The sequence below is a fragment of the Cetorhinus maximus genome, chromosome 16, assembly GCF_964194155.1.
Source record: "Cetorhinus maximus chromosome 16, sCetMax3.hap1.1, whole genome shotgun sequence".
Classification (NCBI taxonomy): domain Eukaryota; kingdom Metazoa; phylum Chordata; class Chondrichthyes; order Lamniformes; family Cetorhinidae; genus Cetorhinus; species Cetorhinus maximus.
In genome coordinates, this window is record NC_135894.1 from 27,598,298 (window position 1) to 27,616,320 (window position 18,023).

Below are 18,023 nucleotides of genomic sequence, written 5' to 3' on the forward strand. Positions count from 1 at the left end.
GTAGTAGGTATAACTTCAGCAGTTTTTGGGTGTGCAGAGCAGAGGCAATGTAAGATCAAAAGGCAGCTGTAAGCCTCCAACTGGCTCCACAGTGAAAGAACCTCATTTTGAATTTGTAAGGTGAAAATGCTTTGTCTGGTATTTGGTTAAGTCTATGGGTTACTGTTGCCTTAATGGAGATTAGTTTGGGAGTTTGTTAAAAGTTATGATAATTTGTAGCCATGTGTGTATATTTTAACCTGTGTAAACTAATAAAATGTTTCAAATAGTTTAATGTAAAACCTTAAGAACTGATGGTCTGATTCCTGAATTTAGAGTCGCATCTCAAACATAACACTTAAAATGATAGATTATGACAGTTGTTTAAAGTTTCCCTCTGGGATTTTTAAATAACTCAGCTTTACCAACTACATCGGTCATAATAATATTTATAGTGGGGGATTCAGCAATAGCAGTGCGAGGAAACTCTGTCACTAGAAGGGTTCAAAATTGATAAGGAGGAAGTGTTGAATAGACTGTCGGTGCTTAAAGTTGACAAGGCACCGGGACTGGAAGAGATGCCTTCTAGGATATTGAAGAAGTGAGAGTAGAAATTGCAGGGGCACTGGCCATAATTTTTCAGTCTTCCCTAGACTCAGGGGAGGTGCCGGAGGACTGGAGAATTACAAACATTACACCCTTGTTCAAAAAGTGTTGTAAGGATAAGCCCAGCAGTTACAGACCAATCAGTTTAACTTCAGCGGTGGGCAAGATTCTAGAAACAATTATTCAGGATAAAATTAGTAGTCACTTGGAAAAATATGGATTAATAAGGAAGAGCCAACATGGATTTCTAAAGGGGAAATTGTGTTTAACTAACTTGGAGTTTTTTTGAAGAGGTAAAAGGTCGATGAGGGTAATGCTTTTGATGTGGTGTACATGGACTTTCACAAGGTATTTGGTACAGTGCCACACAACAGACTTGAGAGAAAAGTTATTGCTCATGGAATAAAAGGGACAATAGCAACGTAGATGCAAAATTGGCTGAGTAACAGGAAACCGAGGGTAATGGTCAATGGATATTTTTCAGGCTGGAGGAAGGTTTGTAGTGGAGTTCCCCAGGGGTCAGTATTGGGACCCTTGCTTTTCCTGATATATATTAATGATCTACGTCTTGGTGTGCAGCAGACAATTTCGAAGTTTGTGGATGATACAAAGCTTGGGAATGTTGTAAAGGAGGATGGCGTAGAACTTTAACAGGACATAGACAAGTTGGAGGAGTGGGCAGATAGGTAGCAGGTGAAGTTCAATGTGGAGAAGTGTCAGGTGATGCATTTTGGTAAGAAGAGCATGGCCACACAATATAAAATTAATTTTGAAGGGGGTGCAGGAAGACCTGGGTGTATATGTGCATAGATCATTGAAGGTGGCAGTACAGGTGGAGAGAACAGTTAATAAAGCATATAGTATGCTGGACTTCATTAATAGGGACATAGAGTACAAGATCAGGGAGGTTATGCTGAATTTATAGAAGACACTGGTTAGACCTCAGCTGGAATATTGTGTACAGTTCTGGGCACCATATTATAGGAAGGATGTGAACACATTGGAGAGAGTGCAGAAGAGGTTTACAAGGATGGTGCCAGGGATGAGAAACTTCAGCTATGAGGGTAGATTGGAGAGGTTGGGACTGTTCCCCTTGGGGAGGTGGCTAAGAGGGGATTTTATAGAGATACTCAAAATCATGAGGGGGCTAGACAGAGTAGATAGGGAACTGTTCCCTCCCGTAAAAGAATCAAGAACGAGAGGGCACATTTAAAGTGATTTGCAAAAGTAGCAAATGTGATGAGAAAAAAACTTATTCACACGAGTGGTTCAGTCTGGAATTTACTGCCTGGAAGTGTGATGGAGGCAGTGAATCGATGGTTATTCAATCAAGGCATTTGAATAGAAATAATGTGCAGGGGTACGGGGAAAAGGCAGGGCAATGGCACTAGGTCATAATGCTCATTTGGAGAGCCGGTGCAGACACGATGGGCTGAATGGCCTCCTTCTATGCTGTTAAAATTCTGAGATTCTGTGAATATCAAGGAGAGATGGTTAGATTCTTTGTTATTGGAGATGGTCATTGCTGGAGCTATTGATGGTTATTCACTGGGGCTACAAGTAACCACTCGGCCAAATGCTGCCTTGATGTCAAAGGTAGTCACTTTCACCTTAGAAATTCAACTCTTTTGTCCATGCTTGACTAGGGCTGGAATAACATCTGTTGTTGAGTGGTCCTGACAGAACCCAAACTGAGCATTGGTGAGCAGGTTACTGGTAAATGTTGCTTGATAGCACTCTCAAAGACACCTTCCATCCCTTTGCTGACGATTGAGAGTAGATTGATGGAATAATAATTGGCCAGATTAGATTTAATGGTTAGAGATTGCCAGTAATTAATTCATGTGCCCAGCCAATTATCAGGGACACTTCTTGATAAATTTTATACCAATGGCTCTCCATTCATCAATAGCTATTAATCAGGGAACAAGCCACAGAGGCTTATTAATACCTTGGATATGCCAGACCATGATCTATACTGAAAAATCAGTGGGGTACCTTTGACTGTGTGATATTGTAAGGTCACCAGACTTGACAGGCTAAATTGCTTGTCCTGGTGCTGGGACCTTCCTGAAGGTACAAATGACATGCTCTAAGCTTCCACTTCAAACCTGGAGAAAGATAACACACAAAAGTTTACACAGGAAAGAAGCAAATGAGAAAGGCTGCAGTATGATTTTGATTTAAACAGTTTATAGGAGGGATACAATGCTGCATCAGAGCAGCCTTAAAGTTCTTTATCAATGTCAATATACACATTTCAACAAGTTTGTAAAGAAACAAAAATTCAATTTGTGAAGACCTTTATTGTAAGGTTTACTGCACTGCTGTATTTTTTAAAACTACAGGCTAAATTGCCATTGATAATTCCATTATAAACTCTTGTGCTACCGCACCTGTTCACAGTTCTACACAGTGGGAGCAGCATTTAGTGCAAAGGTCAAAATTAAAAATCTCAACTGTTCTGTGCGTAGTTGCCAATTGTGACACAAGCGGAAAGTGTTTCACAAACATCAGAATTACTGTTCGTGCTGGCTGTTCTCATTGGATGTAACTTTTTTCAGATTTGCGCTACAAGGGAAGGCCTGCAGAAAATAGGACAGTGGCTGACAAATAATGCAGGTTGTGTTATATGAGGAAAAGAAATAGGGTATAGGTATGTCTCGTGTTGAAAGGGCTTTTCAAAGTTCTATTGCTAAAACAGTATTGGAAAGCCCATGGAACTTGCATTAAAAAGAAAAACCTCACCTGTAACCCTGATATTGTCCTTCTCAAATTTCCCCAGAGAGGTGTGATCAAATTTGGTTCATAAACTTTGAGTCTGAAATTTAACAGAATGAGGATGGGGAGGAAAAAAGTCAATTTGAAGGAAAAAGTCCTGATCATTAAGATTGCCATGTTTAGTAGCTGATTCAATGTTCTTCATCACAAGCACTTACCAAATGGAAAAGATGGTGGCCAACGCTTACTTTTCAGAGTAAGGCTCCAATGCTGGCATGGGGGGTAATATACATACCGGTTAGAGACACTACTATTGACACTACAATCATGAATCTCTGACCCACACTCACTGTTATTGAGACTCTATACCATTGGCAAGACTCGCAAAATGAGCCGACTAATTTGTCCTGACTCCATTTCAATGATCTAGGATGATTGGGATTCGATTACAACAGGTTGGGTAAATGTAAACGCAGCTGCGGTGCATTATAAACTGCCTTTATAAAAGTTACAAGGAACAGTTAATGTGAAGTTTTTTCTGTATTCGATTCAAAAGATCAAAGCTTCATGCTTGCTAGTCTCCTTGGAGCTTAGACCCATTTCCAAAAATTGTTATTGTTCCCATGCCTGCAGAAATATCAGTGGTGCATTTTTTAAATTATAAATTTATGGTTAGGATAATGCCACTGTAACCTGTTGCTCATTCATATCTTAACCAAAATAAATACTGACAGAGGTTGTTCCGTTCTCAGCACTGATAAGTGAAAACACTTTCACTCAGGCAGAAAGGGAAACAGTTCTGCTGTGATTAATGAATAATTAAATAGATCACCCTAACATTAGCAACTTCCCTGGACAAATAACAGCAAATGAGTGTGCACACATTGAGAGAGAAAACAAGGTCCAAACAATGATTCCGTCCCCCCCGACCCTTCTTTCCGTACATGAGGTACTCAACATTGTGTCATTAGCCCCTTCAAAAGGCTACAGTAATAACTTTATACCAAAATAACAGAACACATGTCAATATTTGTGTTTATTCTGAAAACAAAGCAAATAAATTAAAAAAAATCAATTTCTGAACTGACTGTGGTTGACAGACGAGTAAGATATCGCAGGTTGAAATATGCAAAGGCAATCAAGATAACAATGTAACTGGAACAAAACATCACCCACTAAACACAAATTGTGAATTTGCCTGTCACACATTCACGAAGTAAAAGATTCACATTTACAGCAACATTCAGAAGTCCAGTGCAGTCAGCAGATTGCCTTGCACTCCCATTTAAAATGTAAATGACTAGACATTATTAAAAAAAAAAATCCCAGCAAAATATACAAGTCGTGTCTTTCCTGAAATGAGAAGTTGCATCACAGCACAATGCAAGACACCTCGGCCAGCAGCCTCGATTTAAGTACACAGCATTTCTTCAGTTTGAGAAAGAGCATGCACCAGGGTGCAAGCTAAAAAGCATCATGCAGCACAAAGCCCTGCCATCCTTATGATTAAGAATTTTATTGATTTTCACAAAATGACAACTCGCAACTTTTGTTTTGAAAAGATCCGTTCTACTTTTTCCACACTGTGTAGAACACCCATCTGAACAAGGAGCTTAAGGAAATCAAACACTGAGGCTATTTACACACACAGCACCAATCAAAAATCTCTACGTTTAAAAATATTTAAGATTAAAGGCTACACTTTGAAAAGCACTGCTAAAACAAAATGAAGCTTGGCAATATTCTGACAAATAACTAGGAATGTAAAAAAATATTGTGGATGTGTTTAAAGCAGGATGGTGGTAGTATGTTGGTCATGTGGAATGATTTAGCTAGACTTCAACAATGATTTGCAGTTATAGAACAATTTTAAGGTAGAAAAAGTCTCAAGGCACTGCACAGTGTTGTAAAAATGATGCTGAGCCAAGGAAGATGTTATTAGGATAGACAAACTAAAGCTTGGTCAAAGAGATAGGTATCAAAGAGAGTCTTCAAGGAAGAAATGGAGAGGAAGGGCTTGCCAGGGTTTAGGGCTTAGACAGCTGAAGGTGAGGCTGATAATGGTGGCGTGAAGGGAGGGGGTGGGAGAAAAGAACTGGAGGAATAGAGAGCTCTGAGGAAGTTACAGAATTAGAATGGGATTGAAGCCGGAGAGGAAGTTAAACGCAAAGATGATAATATTAAATTGGAAGTATTGAACGACACCTCAACTTTAAAATTCTCATTTGCTTTGAAAATCCTTCCCTGGCCTCCATCCCTCCCCATCTCTGTAATCTTCTCCAGCCCAGCAACACTCCAAGATATCTGTGCTCCTCCAACTCTGGCATTCTGAGCACCTCCAATTTTAACTGCTCCACCACTGACAGCTGTGCCTTCCGCTGCTGTGGCCCTGAACTCTGGAATTCCCTCAAGTCTCTCCACCATTGCTTCCTCATTTGAGTTGCTCTTTAAAGCCTACCTCTTTGACTAAGCTTTTGGTCATCTGCCCAAATATGGCTTAGTGTCAAATTTTATTTGATAACGCTTCTATGAAGTGCCTTGGGCTGTTTTACTATGTTAAAGGCACTTTAAAAATGCAATTTGTTGCTGTTGAGAGACCAAGAGAGAACATAGGTCAGTGAACACTAGGGTGACAATGGAGCAAGGTTTGGTAAAGGTTAATATACGGGTAGCAGAGGTTTGGAGGATAGGAGGCCAACCTGGAGGGCATTGGAATAGTGGAATCTGAAGGTGACAGTCACGGATCAGGGTTTTCACAGCAGATAGGCTGGGGTGGAAATGGGTGATGTTATACAGGTAGCGGAGGTGCCAAGGGAGGTAGTGGAGACAGTTGCGTATACATAGAAGTTGAGTTCATGTATTCAGATGATGTCTGCGAACAGTAGAGTGTAGATGAAGATGCGGAGGGGGATAGGGATAGATTCGCAGAGATCTCCAGGAGGTAATGTTGAAGAGGCTCGAAGAGGAGCTACTCCAGATGCTCTGGCCACCAGTGGATGGGTAAGAGTGGAGCCAACAAAGGCAGTACCCTCTGAGCTGGACAGTGTTGGAGAACAGCGGCTAAGTTGAGCTTGTCAAAGTCTGCAATGAGGTGGAGCAGTGAGATCAAACCTGGCTTTGAACAAGGCCGTTTCAGTGCTCTGACACTGATGGGAAACCTAACTGGAGAAGTCCAAACATGGAGTTGGAGGAAAGATGGATATGGATTTGGGATGTGACAACACGCTCAACAATCTGGAAAACTCAATAAAACTGAGGCCTAGGGAGCAGAAGGTGGCTCTCATGAACAAATTGAGCTTGGAGAAGGCACAAGGGAAGATAGGAGAGAAACTAGAGGACAGGATTCATGCTGGCTGCGGCTCAGTCATTTCAGCTTCTAAAAAAATACACAGGAAGCAACTTAGGAGCAAATTTGCATACTTCAATGGAAGCCATACGCAAGGAAGTATGGGTAGTAAAGATCCAGAGTACTGATGTAGACCTTGTTCTGACCACCACAAGGGAGATGGAACAGAGACATTTACCCTTTGATTTGTAGGTAACTTCAAAGCTCTCACAGGGTCAATGGAACCTGCTGGGAGATGGGACAGCCATTCAAGGTGTAGATAATCTAACAGACAATTTATCACCTCATTAGAGTCTGAGAGAGAATCCAGCACAGACTGATGGAGAAAGGAGTTACTGGAGGGCACAGGTGCACTGTATGGAATAGACACAAATTTACTAATACCTGGAAGTATGCTTATAGGAATGTGGCCCAATTTGATAGCATCTGGGGGAGCTAAACAAACACAAAAATTTGAATTACATCAGAGGCAGCAGCTCAATCCATTAGAATTCTTTTTTGGCCCAGTGCTGACCTCTACCCAGTTCTTTCAAAAATCTCTAATGAGACAATTAAAGCAGCCCTGGTAGGGAAGTTCCATCCCTCACTATCAGGGTAGTTCTGCCAAAAGGATGGTCTTGTGCAGCTGTCAAATTTAATCAATAAGAATGCTTCGTAGATGTCTTGGAGTTTTCTTGAGGACATCAGAACAGGAGGCAGCCATTTAACCCCTCAAGCCAATTCTGTCATTCAATGAGATCATGGTTGATTTGTGACTTAACTCCATATACTCAATTTTGTCCCACATCCCTTAATGCCACTGGATAACAAAACTCAGTGCCGACTGCTATTTGCGGAGGCAAGTTCCAAACTTCTGCCACCCTTTGTATGTAAAAGAGTTTCCTAACTTCACAAATGGCTTTAATTTTTTTAACGTCCTGTCATTGTAGTCTCCCCAACCAGTGGAAATAGTTTCTCTCTCTACACCTTATCAGTTGCCCTTAATATCCTGTAAACTTCACCCAAATCACCCCTTAACCTTCTCAATTCCAGGAAATACACCACCAGGTCATTTAATCTCTCCTCGTAACTTAGCCCTTAGAGTCCAGGTATCAGTCTGATAAATGTACACTGCATTCCCTCCAAAGCTCTCAGAGCTGAATAGAGTACTGCAGGTGTGACCCGAACAGAGCTATATCATGGCTTCTACTCTCTCGTACTCCGGTCCTCTGGGCATAAAGATAAGCATTCCATTAGCCTTTGTGGTTATTTTCTGGAGCTGTCCACAATTGCCTTACACAGACAACAATAATCCTTATATTATGGAGGCTCTAAATAGAAAGAAGGGATAGCCAGTGGAGTATGTGAAATGCCTTTTAAATGAGCCTCAACAATTCCTATCGTTCACATAGCAGCAATGAAAAAGCACTTCGCCAGCCAGAAGCTACCTGCTGTGGAGACATAGTAGCATAGGACACTAATATCTGCTTTACTTTCAGCTTGGTGACAGAATAAAGGACTCCACAAGAAGCCATTCTGTTACATTCTCCTAATCCTAGAGAGGGTACAATGACATTCACAGAGATGCACTTGGTATGAAACACAAATGCAAAGACTTTAAAATACAAGCTAGGTTTATTTTAGCCACATCATCCAGATAACTTGGCGATACAAGAGTTCAAATGCTTAAAAGATGAGATGGGAGCAGACTGCTCTCAGTAATCGAGGGGGTCAAGAATGAGAGGGCATAGATACAAATTTAAATACAAGAAATTTAGAACAGAGGGCAGGAGAAATTTCTTCACAGACAGTTGTGAGATTGGGGACTTCACTTTACCGGTTGAGGGGGAAATGGTCAACATTGGATAGGTAGATGAAGGAAAAGGCATTGAAGGATATCAGAAAATATCACGAGAAATATTTGCTCATGCAAAGGATAAATGCTGACAAGGACTGGATGTGCCAAATGATCTGTTCCCTGTTGTAGCTTCTATCTATTTTTATGATTGATGAAGCAATGGTTAAAATGAGGGAAGAATTTCGCAATCTAGAACTAACTTGGGAAACCACCTTAGGGAGAAAACCTGGCGTGAGCTGTAAGAATTACTCTATCTCCATGCCAAATCAAATAAGGTTGATCTACAATTATGGCTTTAAGTTCACTCTCAATGTGAGCCAAGGCCAATGCTAATAGCGAAGACAAATTCCAAATTGAAATAAAACAGCTTCAGATTAGTAGGTTGCTCGGTTTACTAAAAGTTACATTACTTTGGATCCAGGGAGGGTTTGCAAAGATGCAATACCTATGAAGCAAACTATTAAAGCATTGTCTTCCAAACAATTTTAATACCGATGAATCATAAGTCATAACATACATGAAAATTTAACTGGGCTCCAAACCTGGCTCAGACATCAGGATATCATGTATTTCACATGTAGTAGGGCTGATCGAATTAAACACAATATTCAACATATTTCCACTATAATACAATCAGTGCATTTGCACATGCTTTATTACAACCTAATCAGAATAATTTTACCTGAAGCATAGTCATGAACATCTGTACACTACTCTGGGTGTGGTCTCACCAATGCCCTGTACAGATGTTGCAAGACCTCCCTAATTTTATACTCCACCCCCCTTGCAATAAAGGCCAACATTCCAGTCACCTTCTTAATTACTTGCTGTACCTGCACATTGGCTGTGATTCAGGCACAAGGACACCCAGATTCCTCTGTCCCACACCATTCTGCAGTCTCCCTTTATTTAAATAATAGTCCACTTTTGCATTCTTCCTTCTAAAATGGACAACCTCACGCTTTCCCACATTGTACTCCATCTGCCAACATTTTGGTCTACTCACTTAACCTACCTATATCCCTTCGCAGACTCTTTATACCCTCCTCACAACTTATCATTGTATCAGCAGCAAATTTGGCTATCATACAGTTGGTCCTTTTAACCAAGTCATTAGTATAGATTGTAAATAGCTGATGAACCAGCACTGGTCCACTCGCTACAGTTTACCTACCTAAAATGATCCGTTTATCTTGACTCTGTTTCCTGTTAGTTAGCTAATCCTCTTTCCATGCTAATATATCACCCCCGACATCATGAGCTCTTTTCGCTTGCAGTAACCTTGTATGTGAGCAACCTTATCAAATGGCTTGTGCCTACACTCATTGAAATTCAGAAGAATGAGGAATGATCTTACCGAAACACAAGATTCTGAGGAGGCTTGACAGGGTGGATGCTGAGAGGATGTTTCTCCTTGTGGGGGAATCTAGAACTAGGGGGCACAATTTCAAAATAAGCAGGCTTCCATTTAAGACAAAGATGGGGAATTTATTCTCTGAGGGTACTAGCCTTTGGAATTCTCTTCCCAGAGAACAGTGGAAGCTGGGTCATCGAATATGTTCAAGGCCGAGTTAGATGCTAAATTTACAAAGTCAAAGGCTATTGGGGGGGGGGGGGAGAGAGAGAGAGAGAGAGAGAGAGAGAGAGAGAGAGAGGTGGGGGTAAGTAGGCAGAAAAGTGGAGTTAAGGCCACAGTCAGGTCAGCAATAAAATCTACATCTTTGGCCAAGCTTTTAGTCATCTTTCCAGATATCGGTGTGTGGCTCTGTTAAAAATAGAATTGATAACGCTCTTGCTAAGTGCTTTGGGACATTTTGCTATGTGGATAAAGGTAGTCAGGAAGGCATATGGCATGCTTGCCTTCATCAGCAGAGGTATTGAGTATAAAAGCTGGGAAGTCATGCTGCAGCTGTATAGAACCTTGGTTAGGCCACACTTGGAATATTGCATGCAATTCTGGTCGCCACATTACCAGAAGGATATGGAGGCATTGGAGAGGGTGCAGAAGAGGTTTACCAGGATGTTGCCTGGTCTGGAAGTTATTAGCTATGAGGAGAGGTTGGAGAAACTCGGACTGTTCTCACTAGAGCGACAGAGATTGAGGGGCGACTTGATAGAAGTTTACAAAATTATGAGTGGCATGGACAGAGTAGTCAGAAGCTTTTTCCCAGGGTGGAACAGTCAATTGCTAGGGGACATAGATTTAAGATGAGAGGGGAAAACTATAGAGGAGATGTGCTTGGCAAGTTTTTTTACGCAGAGGGTAGTGAGTGTCTGGAATTCACTGCCGGAGGAGGTGGTGGAAGCAGGTACGATAGTAGTGTTTAAGAGGCAGCTTGACAAATACATGAATAGGATGGGAATAGAGGGATACGAACCCCGGAAGTGCAAAATATTTTAGTTGACGGACAATATGATTGGCGCAGGCTTGGAGGGCTGAAGGGCCTGTTCCTGTGCTGTACTTTTCTTTGTTCTTTGTTCTAAAGGCACTATGTAAATTAAGTTGTTGCTGTTGGTGAATAGTAATCTCAGCACCGGTTGTATGATACTCCACTTCACACCTTTTGTAATGTCTGAGTACCTACCTTTAACCCCTAGTCAATGCTTTCTGTTTTGTAGCCAGTTTGCTATGCACCCTGCTACTTGTTCCGATTCCACATATTCTGACTTTGGTTGAGAATCTACCGTGTCATACTTTATCGAAAGTCTTTTAAAGATCCAAATTTATTACTTCTACTACATTACCCTTGTCTACCTTTTGAATTCTTTGAAGAAATAACAATAAGGTTTGCCAAACACAACCTTCCCTTTTGAAATCCATGACTATTCTTTATTATATTTTCAGTCCCGAGATGCTTTTCTATTAAATCTGAGAGTAAGGGCTCCACCATCATTCCAAGCACCAACTTTAAGTCTGTAGTTCCCTAGGCTTGTTCTTAAATATAGGTATACATTTTTAAAAAATTATTCATTCGTAGGATGTGGGCGTCACTGGCTAGGCCAGCATTTATTGCCCATCCCTAATTGCCCTTGAGAAGATGGTGGTGAGCTGCCTTCTTGAACTGCTGCAGTCCATGTGGTGTAGGTACACCCACAGTGCTGTTAGGGAGGGAGTTCCAAGGTTTTGATCCAGTGACAGTGAAGGAATGGCTGTATATCTCCAAGTCAAGATGGCATGTGGCTTGGATGCGAGCTTCCAGGTGGTGTGTTCCTTGTCCTTCTAGATGGTAGTGGTCATGGAGTTGGAAGGTGCTATCTAGGAGCCTTAGCTAGTTCCTGCAGTGCATCTTGTAGATGATACACACTGCTGCTACTGTGTGTCGGTGGTGGAGGGATTGAGTGTTTACGGATGGAATGCTAACCAAGCGGGTTGCTTTGTCCGGGATGGTGTCAAGCTTCGAGTGTTGTTGGAGTTGCACTCATCAAGGCAAGTGGAGAGTATTCCATCACACTCCTGTGTCTTGTAGATGGTGGACAGGCTTTGGGGAGTCAGGGAGTGAGTTACCCACTGCAGGATTCCTAGCCTCTGATCTGCTCTAGTAGCCACAGTATTTATATGGCTAGTCCAGTTCAGTTTTTGGTCAATGGTAACACCCTGGATGTTGATAGTGGGGGATTCAGCGATGGTAATGCCACTGAATGTCAAGGGGCATTAGTTAGATTCTCTTTTGGTGGAGATGGTAATTGCCTGCTGGCACTTGTGTGGTGCATATTGTCCAGGTCTTGCTGCATTTGGACATGAACTGCTTCAGTACCTGAGGAGTCGTGAACGGTGCTGAACATTGTGCAATCATCAGCGAACATCCCCACTTCTGACCTTACGATGGAAGGAAGGTCAATGATGAAGCAGCTGAACATGGTTGGGCCTAGGACACTACCCTGAGGAACTCTTTCAGTGATGCCCTGGAGCTGAGATGACTGACCTCCAACAACCTCAACCATCTTCCTTTGCGCTAGGCATTACTCCAACCAACGGAGAGTTTTCACCCTGACTGCCATCAACTCCAGTTTTGCTAGGGCTCCTTGATGCCACATGCGGTCAAATGCTGCCTTGATGTCAAGGGCAGTCAATCTCACCTCACCTCTGGAGTTCAGCTCTTTTGTCCATGTTTGAAGCAAGGCTGTAATGAGGTCAGGAGCTGAGTGGCCTTGGCGGAACCCAAACTGAGTCAGTGAGCAGGTTATTTCAAAGCAAGTGCCGCTTGATAGCACTGTTGATGACCCCTTCCATCACTTTACTGATGATCGAGTGTGGACTGGCCGGGTTGGATTTGTCCTTTTTGTGGATGGGACATATCTGGGCAATTTTCCACATTGCCAGGTAGTTGCCAGTGTTGTAGCTGTACTGGAACAGCTTGGCTAGGGGTGTGGCAAGTTCTGGAGCTCAAGTCTTCAGTACAATTGCTGGAATATTGTCAGGGCCCATAGCCTTTGCATTATCCAGTGTCTTCAGCCTTTTCTTGATATCACATGCAGTGAATCGAATTGGCTGAAGACTGGTATCTGCAATGCTGGGGACCTCCGGAAGAGACCGAGACGGATCATCCACTCGGCACTTCTGGCTGAAGATGGTTGCAAATGCTTCAACCTTATCTTTTGCACTGATGTGTTGGGCTCCCCCATCATTGAGGATGGGGATATTTGTGGAGTCTCCTTCTCTAGTGAGTTATTTAATTGTCCACCACCATTCATCGACTGGATGTGGCAGGACTGCAGAGCTTAGATCTGATCTATTGGTTGTGGGATCGCTTACCCTGTTTGGCACGCAAGTAGTCCTGAATTGTAGCTTCACCAGGTTGACACCTCATTTTTATGAATGCCTGGTGCTGCTCCTGGCATGCCCTCCTGCACTCTTCATTGCAATAAAGTATTTGAATTTAAGCACTCTCTTCAAGCTCACCTCAGAATTCATGCCAATGAGAAATTTTTACATGTTCAATGTGACTACGCCAGCACAATCAAGGCGAACCTTACCATCTGGCATTATTCCATTGTCTAATCAATTTTTGTTTATATGTAATAATACCTCTGCTATCTTTTCCCTAACCTCTTAAAACATCCAGATGATCCTGACAGATTTCATGGGTTTCATCCCAAATTTAGTTCGATTATCAGTTATCTCCTTTCCTATCTTAAACGTCTTGATTTTTTAATCTCTTCTAATGTCTTGCCAACCAAACCTCCAGCATAAATACCAAGGCAAAGTAATTATTTAATATTTCTGGCATTTTGGCATTATTATCTGCGAGCTTATTAAATCCATTAGTAGCCATATCCCTCTCCTGATTGTTGTTATTTATGTATCTGCAGAATTCTTTTCTATTTGTTTTTGCACCCCTTGATAATTTATTTCTTTTAGTTTCTCTTTGCTTCTATCCTATTGCCCGCTGCCACCCTCTTTGTTGTCTGTGCGCTAGCAAATGCCTTTTGCAGTTTTGTCCTTATTTATTTATCCATGGAATGCCATAACCGGCTAGTCTGTTCTTGTTTTTCAGTGGGATATATTTCTCCTGGACTTTACATGGATGCTTCCGACCTGCTGCTATTCATTTGCTTGTGAGTAAAATTTTCCAGTTCATCTTCCCCAGTTCCATTTTCACCCCTTGAAATCAGCTTTTTCCCAATTTATTACTTTGGGCTTTGTCTTACTTATGTCCTTCTAAATCCAATTCCTATCTATAATCTTATTATGTGTGATTGCTATTGCTCAGGTGTTCTGTTATGCTAGCTGGTCTTTTTAAACTGCAAAAGTGTGGTGCCCTTCCCTTCAGATACTCGCCACCTCCAAATTCTTTACTGTCAAGCTTCTAACAGATTGAAATCAAGCACAGCAATTTTTCACATTTCCCAAGACACACTCACTGAAAGCTCCACTCACTGCTGGGGGCATCAGAAGTAGAATTACCTACATCAATACCCATTTAGCGAGCGCAGCTATCGCAAAAAATAATCAAACATATAAATTTACCTTGAAAGGTAAATGCATCATGCAATTTGGAAAAGGATACAATTCCGCATAAGAGGGAACACACACAACTTTCTTGGAATATTCCACAGGGCAATAGAGCTTGTTCAGCTGCTCTTCGTACATCGCTAGTGCTTCTGTCAAATTTGCACAGTTACCCTGCAGGAGAAAAGGAGAATGGAGAAGTTATTCGACAAATTTCTTCTTGGGTTTTTTTTCACTATTTGAGATCTTAACATTTCAAGCATTTGATTTTTGATTGCTGATTAGTGACCTGTTAGAAAGGTTCATCCACTAGAGAGAGGCAGCAACACATCAGAATCCACAAGATAGGCAATTTGAAATTATCCAACTGAAAGAACAACGAGCTCCATGCTGTCAGTTCCTCACTCAATCACATCAACCATTAAAGTGAGCTCAGTTCGAAATCTCAAGAGCAAAAAGCTGTCTGTAAATATGCAACTGGCTATTTCAGAGGCTCCACTTCTGAGAATGCATGTATGGGAAATATAGTGTATCAATGAATGGCATACATGCCCACCTACAACAACTGCATTCAAGTTAATGAAACTTCTGTATTACAAAACTGTTTCAATTGCAATATAATTCATTTATATTACAAGGCTAGTGCCACTGTAATATAATCCATTTATATACCATTGTTGCCACTGTAATAACACAATTCAGTCTATAATGTCATCCTTTCAGTGATAGGAAGTGGCAAGGCCAGCATTTAATGCCTATCCCTAAAAGACCAAAAGTTCCAAAGTTTTGACCCAACGATGAAGAAGAAATGTTGATATATTTCCAAGTCAAGATGGTGTGTGGCTTGGAGGGGAACTGGCAGGTGGTGTTCCTGTGAACTGCTGCCCTTATCCTACCAGGTGATAGAGGTCACAGAGAGCAAGGTGTTGTTGAAGAGGTGTTAGCAAGTTGCTGCAGTGGCTGCCACTGTGTGCCAATGGTGGATAGAGTGAATGTTGAAGGTGGTGGAGGTCCTGATCAAGCAGGCTGCTTTGCCCTGGATGGTGCTGAGCTTTCTGAGTATTGCTGGAGCTGCACTCTCCACTTTCCCCAATTCCTTTTGACTCCAGTTTTGCTAGGGCTCCTTGATGCCAAACTCAGTCAAATGCGGCCTTGATGTCAAGGGCAGTCACTCTCACAGCTTTTTTCAGCTTTTTTGTCCATGTTTTGACCAAAGCTGTAATGAGATCAAGAGCCAAGTGGCCCTGGCAGAAACCAAACTGGGCATCAGTGAGCAGGTTATTGCTAAGCAAGCGCCACTTGATAGCACTGTTGATGACTCCTTCCATCACTTTACTGATGATCGAGTAAACTGATGGGGTGGTAATTGGCTGGGTTGGATTTGTTTGCAGCCACTTCTTTTCAGACCACATCAGGTCTTGGTGACTTGTCAGCCTTTAGCTCTGATAGCTTTCTCAGTACCCTTTCCCTGGTGATAGTAATAATTTTAAGTTCCTCCCTCCCTCGCACCTCTTGATTGACAACTATTTCTGGGATGTATTTGTACCTTCTACAGCGAAGACAGATGCTAAATCTCTGTTCAACGCTTCTGCTATTTCCTTATTTCCCATTATTAATTCCCCAGGCTCACTCACTCTCTAGAGGACCCACGTTCACTTTAGTCACTCATTTCCTTTTAAATACCCGTAGAAACTCTTACTATCTGCTTATATATTTTTGGCACAGTCTCATACTCTAATTTCTACTTCCTTATTACTTTTTTTTTTAAAAAAGGCATTCTTTGCTGGTTTTTAAATTCTGTCCAATCTTCTGACCTACCATTAATCTTCACAGAATTGAACCCTTTTTCTTTCAGTTTGATACTATCTTTAACTTCAGTATTGCTGAAGAGACACGTTGAAGCACTCATCAGGGCACTTCGCAAGAATACCAATATAGGGGGAATTCATATTGTATGTGAAAAGTGATTGGTTGGCAAGTGGACTCTGGTAGAGGCGTTGCCATGGAAAATGCACCAGTGATGGTGACTAACAGTTAACTGCCAAGCATTGTTTGAAATTTAAACCAGGCAGCTTGACCCTGATTGGTCAAGGCATTGCCCCGAGGAATGAGTCAGAGAATGGCTGTCACTTATTTTGTTTAGCTGAAGCAGGCATATGCGTGTACATGTTCTTTCTGTCTGCAAAGAGCAGGGCCCTGTGTATTGATATACATAGCTTCCAATATATGCAAATGCGCCACACTGAGCCTGACTGACAAATCTCAAATTGGTTGTCAGCGATATGTGAATGATGCGTTTGCGATATTTAAATCCGCAGCTGCATGCAATAATTCCCTTACATGTCTTAATGGGCTCCATCCTACACTCAAATTCACCTTTGAAACGGAGCAGTTAAATTAACTCCCCTTCCTTGGCGTACTAGTTGAGAAATTTTTCAGGGGGCTCTCTACCACGGTCTACCACAAGCCTACATTCACTGGTCAACATGCACACTGGGATTCTTACAGTTCCACATGCTAGAAGATTGGTCTTATCAGCAACCTTGTAAATACAGCCCAAGCCATCTGCTCACCATGCAAGCTTGATGCTGAAATAGGGCGCAAAGGCATCCTGCAGGATAATGGCTGCCCTGATCAGGTCAATTTGTGCCGTATATCACACAAACTCATGAACGGGCCTAAGGCCGCCACTTTCGGCCCTGAAAAGCGCCCAGCCCATCTCAGGTCACCGTGGAAGGGCAAGGTATATCAAAAATTTGAGCAACAGGTGAAGCTAGCTGTTTCACACTGCTACTATGCAGTAGCAACGCGAGTGGTTTTCGCCACCAATAGGATGCTGCCGTCAAGCCTTTGATATTATATTGGTATTCTTGCAAAGTGTCCAATTGAGTGCAAGACAAATAGCTTGGCAGTTAACTGCCAGTCACCATCACTGGTGCATTCTTCATGGCAACGGCTCTACCATAGTCCACTTGCCAACCAATCAGCGCACTCTTCCCATACAGTATAAATTGTTGTTTTCCCCTTACATTGGTATTCTTGCAAAGTGTTCTAATGAGTGCAAGGTGAAAAGCTTTGACATGTCTCTTTTTTCAGCAATACTTAAGTTCTGTACCACCAAATGACTATCTTTAACTTCCTTAGTTAACCACAATTAGTGCATCTTTCTCCTAGAGTCTCTCTCACTGGAATGTATCTTTGCTGAACATGATGAAATATCAGATCAACTCTGATTATATGATAGAACCAGAGTGTGCTGGGTGGTCTGGGATCGACTCGCAAAACTACAGTGTGCTGGATTATCTGTGATGAGCACAGATCATGCCTGGGGGCCACTGGTTCAGACTAGTTCACTATCGGGAGGGAATGGCCCAAGGAGTCCTCAAGGTTGACTCCAGATCTCATGAAGTCCATGAAATCAGGTCAGGTATGGATACCTCCTGATGACACCAGCTGCCGTCCCTCAGTACTCCTCCGAGCGTAGCATCAAGGAGTCCTAATAAAATTGAAGTCAATGGGAAATAAAAACAGAAAATACTGGAAAAGCTCAGCAGGTCTGGCAACATCTGTGGAGAGAGAAACAG

At 42.0% G+C, this 18,023-nt stretch overlaps 1 protein-coding gene across 1 annotated transcript in view; it reads right to left on the reverse strand.

The window, feature by feature from the left end:
• Positions 1-2,758: 2,758 nt before the first annotated feature.
• sms (spermine synthase) overlaps positions 2,759-18,023 on the reverse strand; it is a 64,034-nt gene continuing 48,769 nt past the window's right edge. The window contains exons 10-11 of the mRNA XM_078559561.1: positions 14,498-14,613; positions 2,759-4,906 (exon numbers count right to left, since the gene is read on the reverse strand). Of these exons, the coding sequence (XP_078415687.1) occupies positions 4,876-4,906; positions 14,498-14,613 (147 nt within the window). The 3' untranslated portion in view covers positions 2,759-4,875. The remainder of the gene's footprint in view (positions 4,907-14,497; positions 14,614-18,023) is intronic.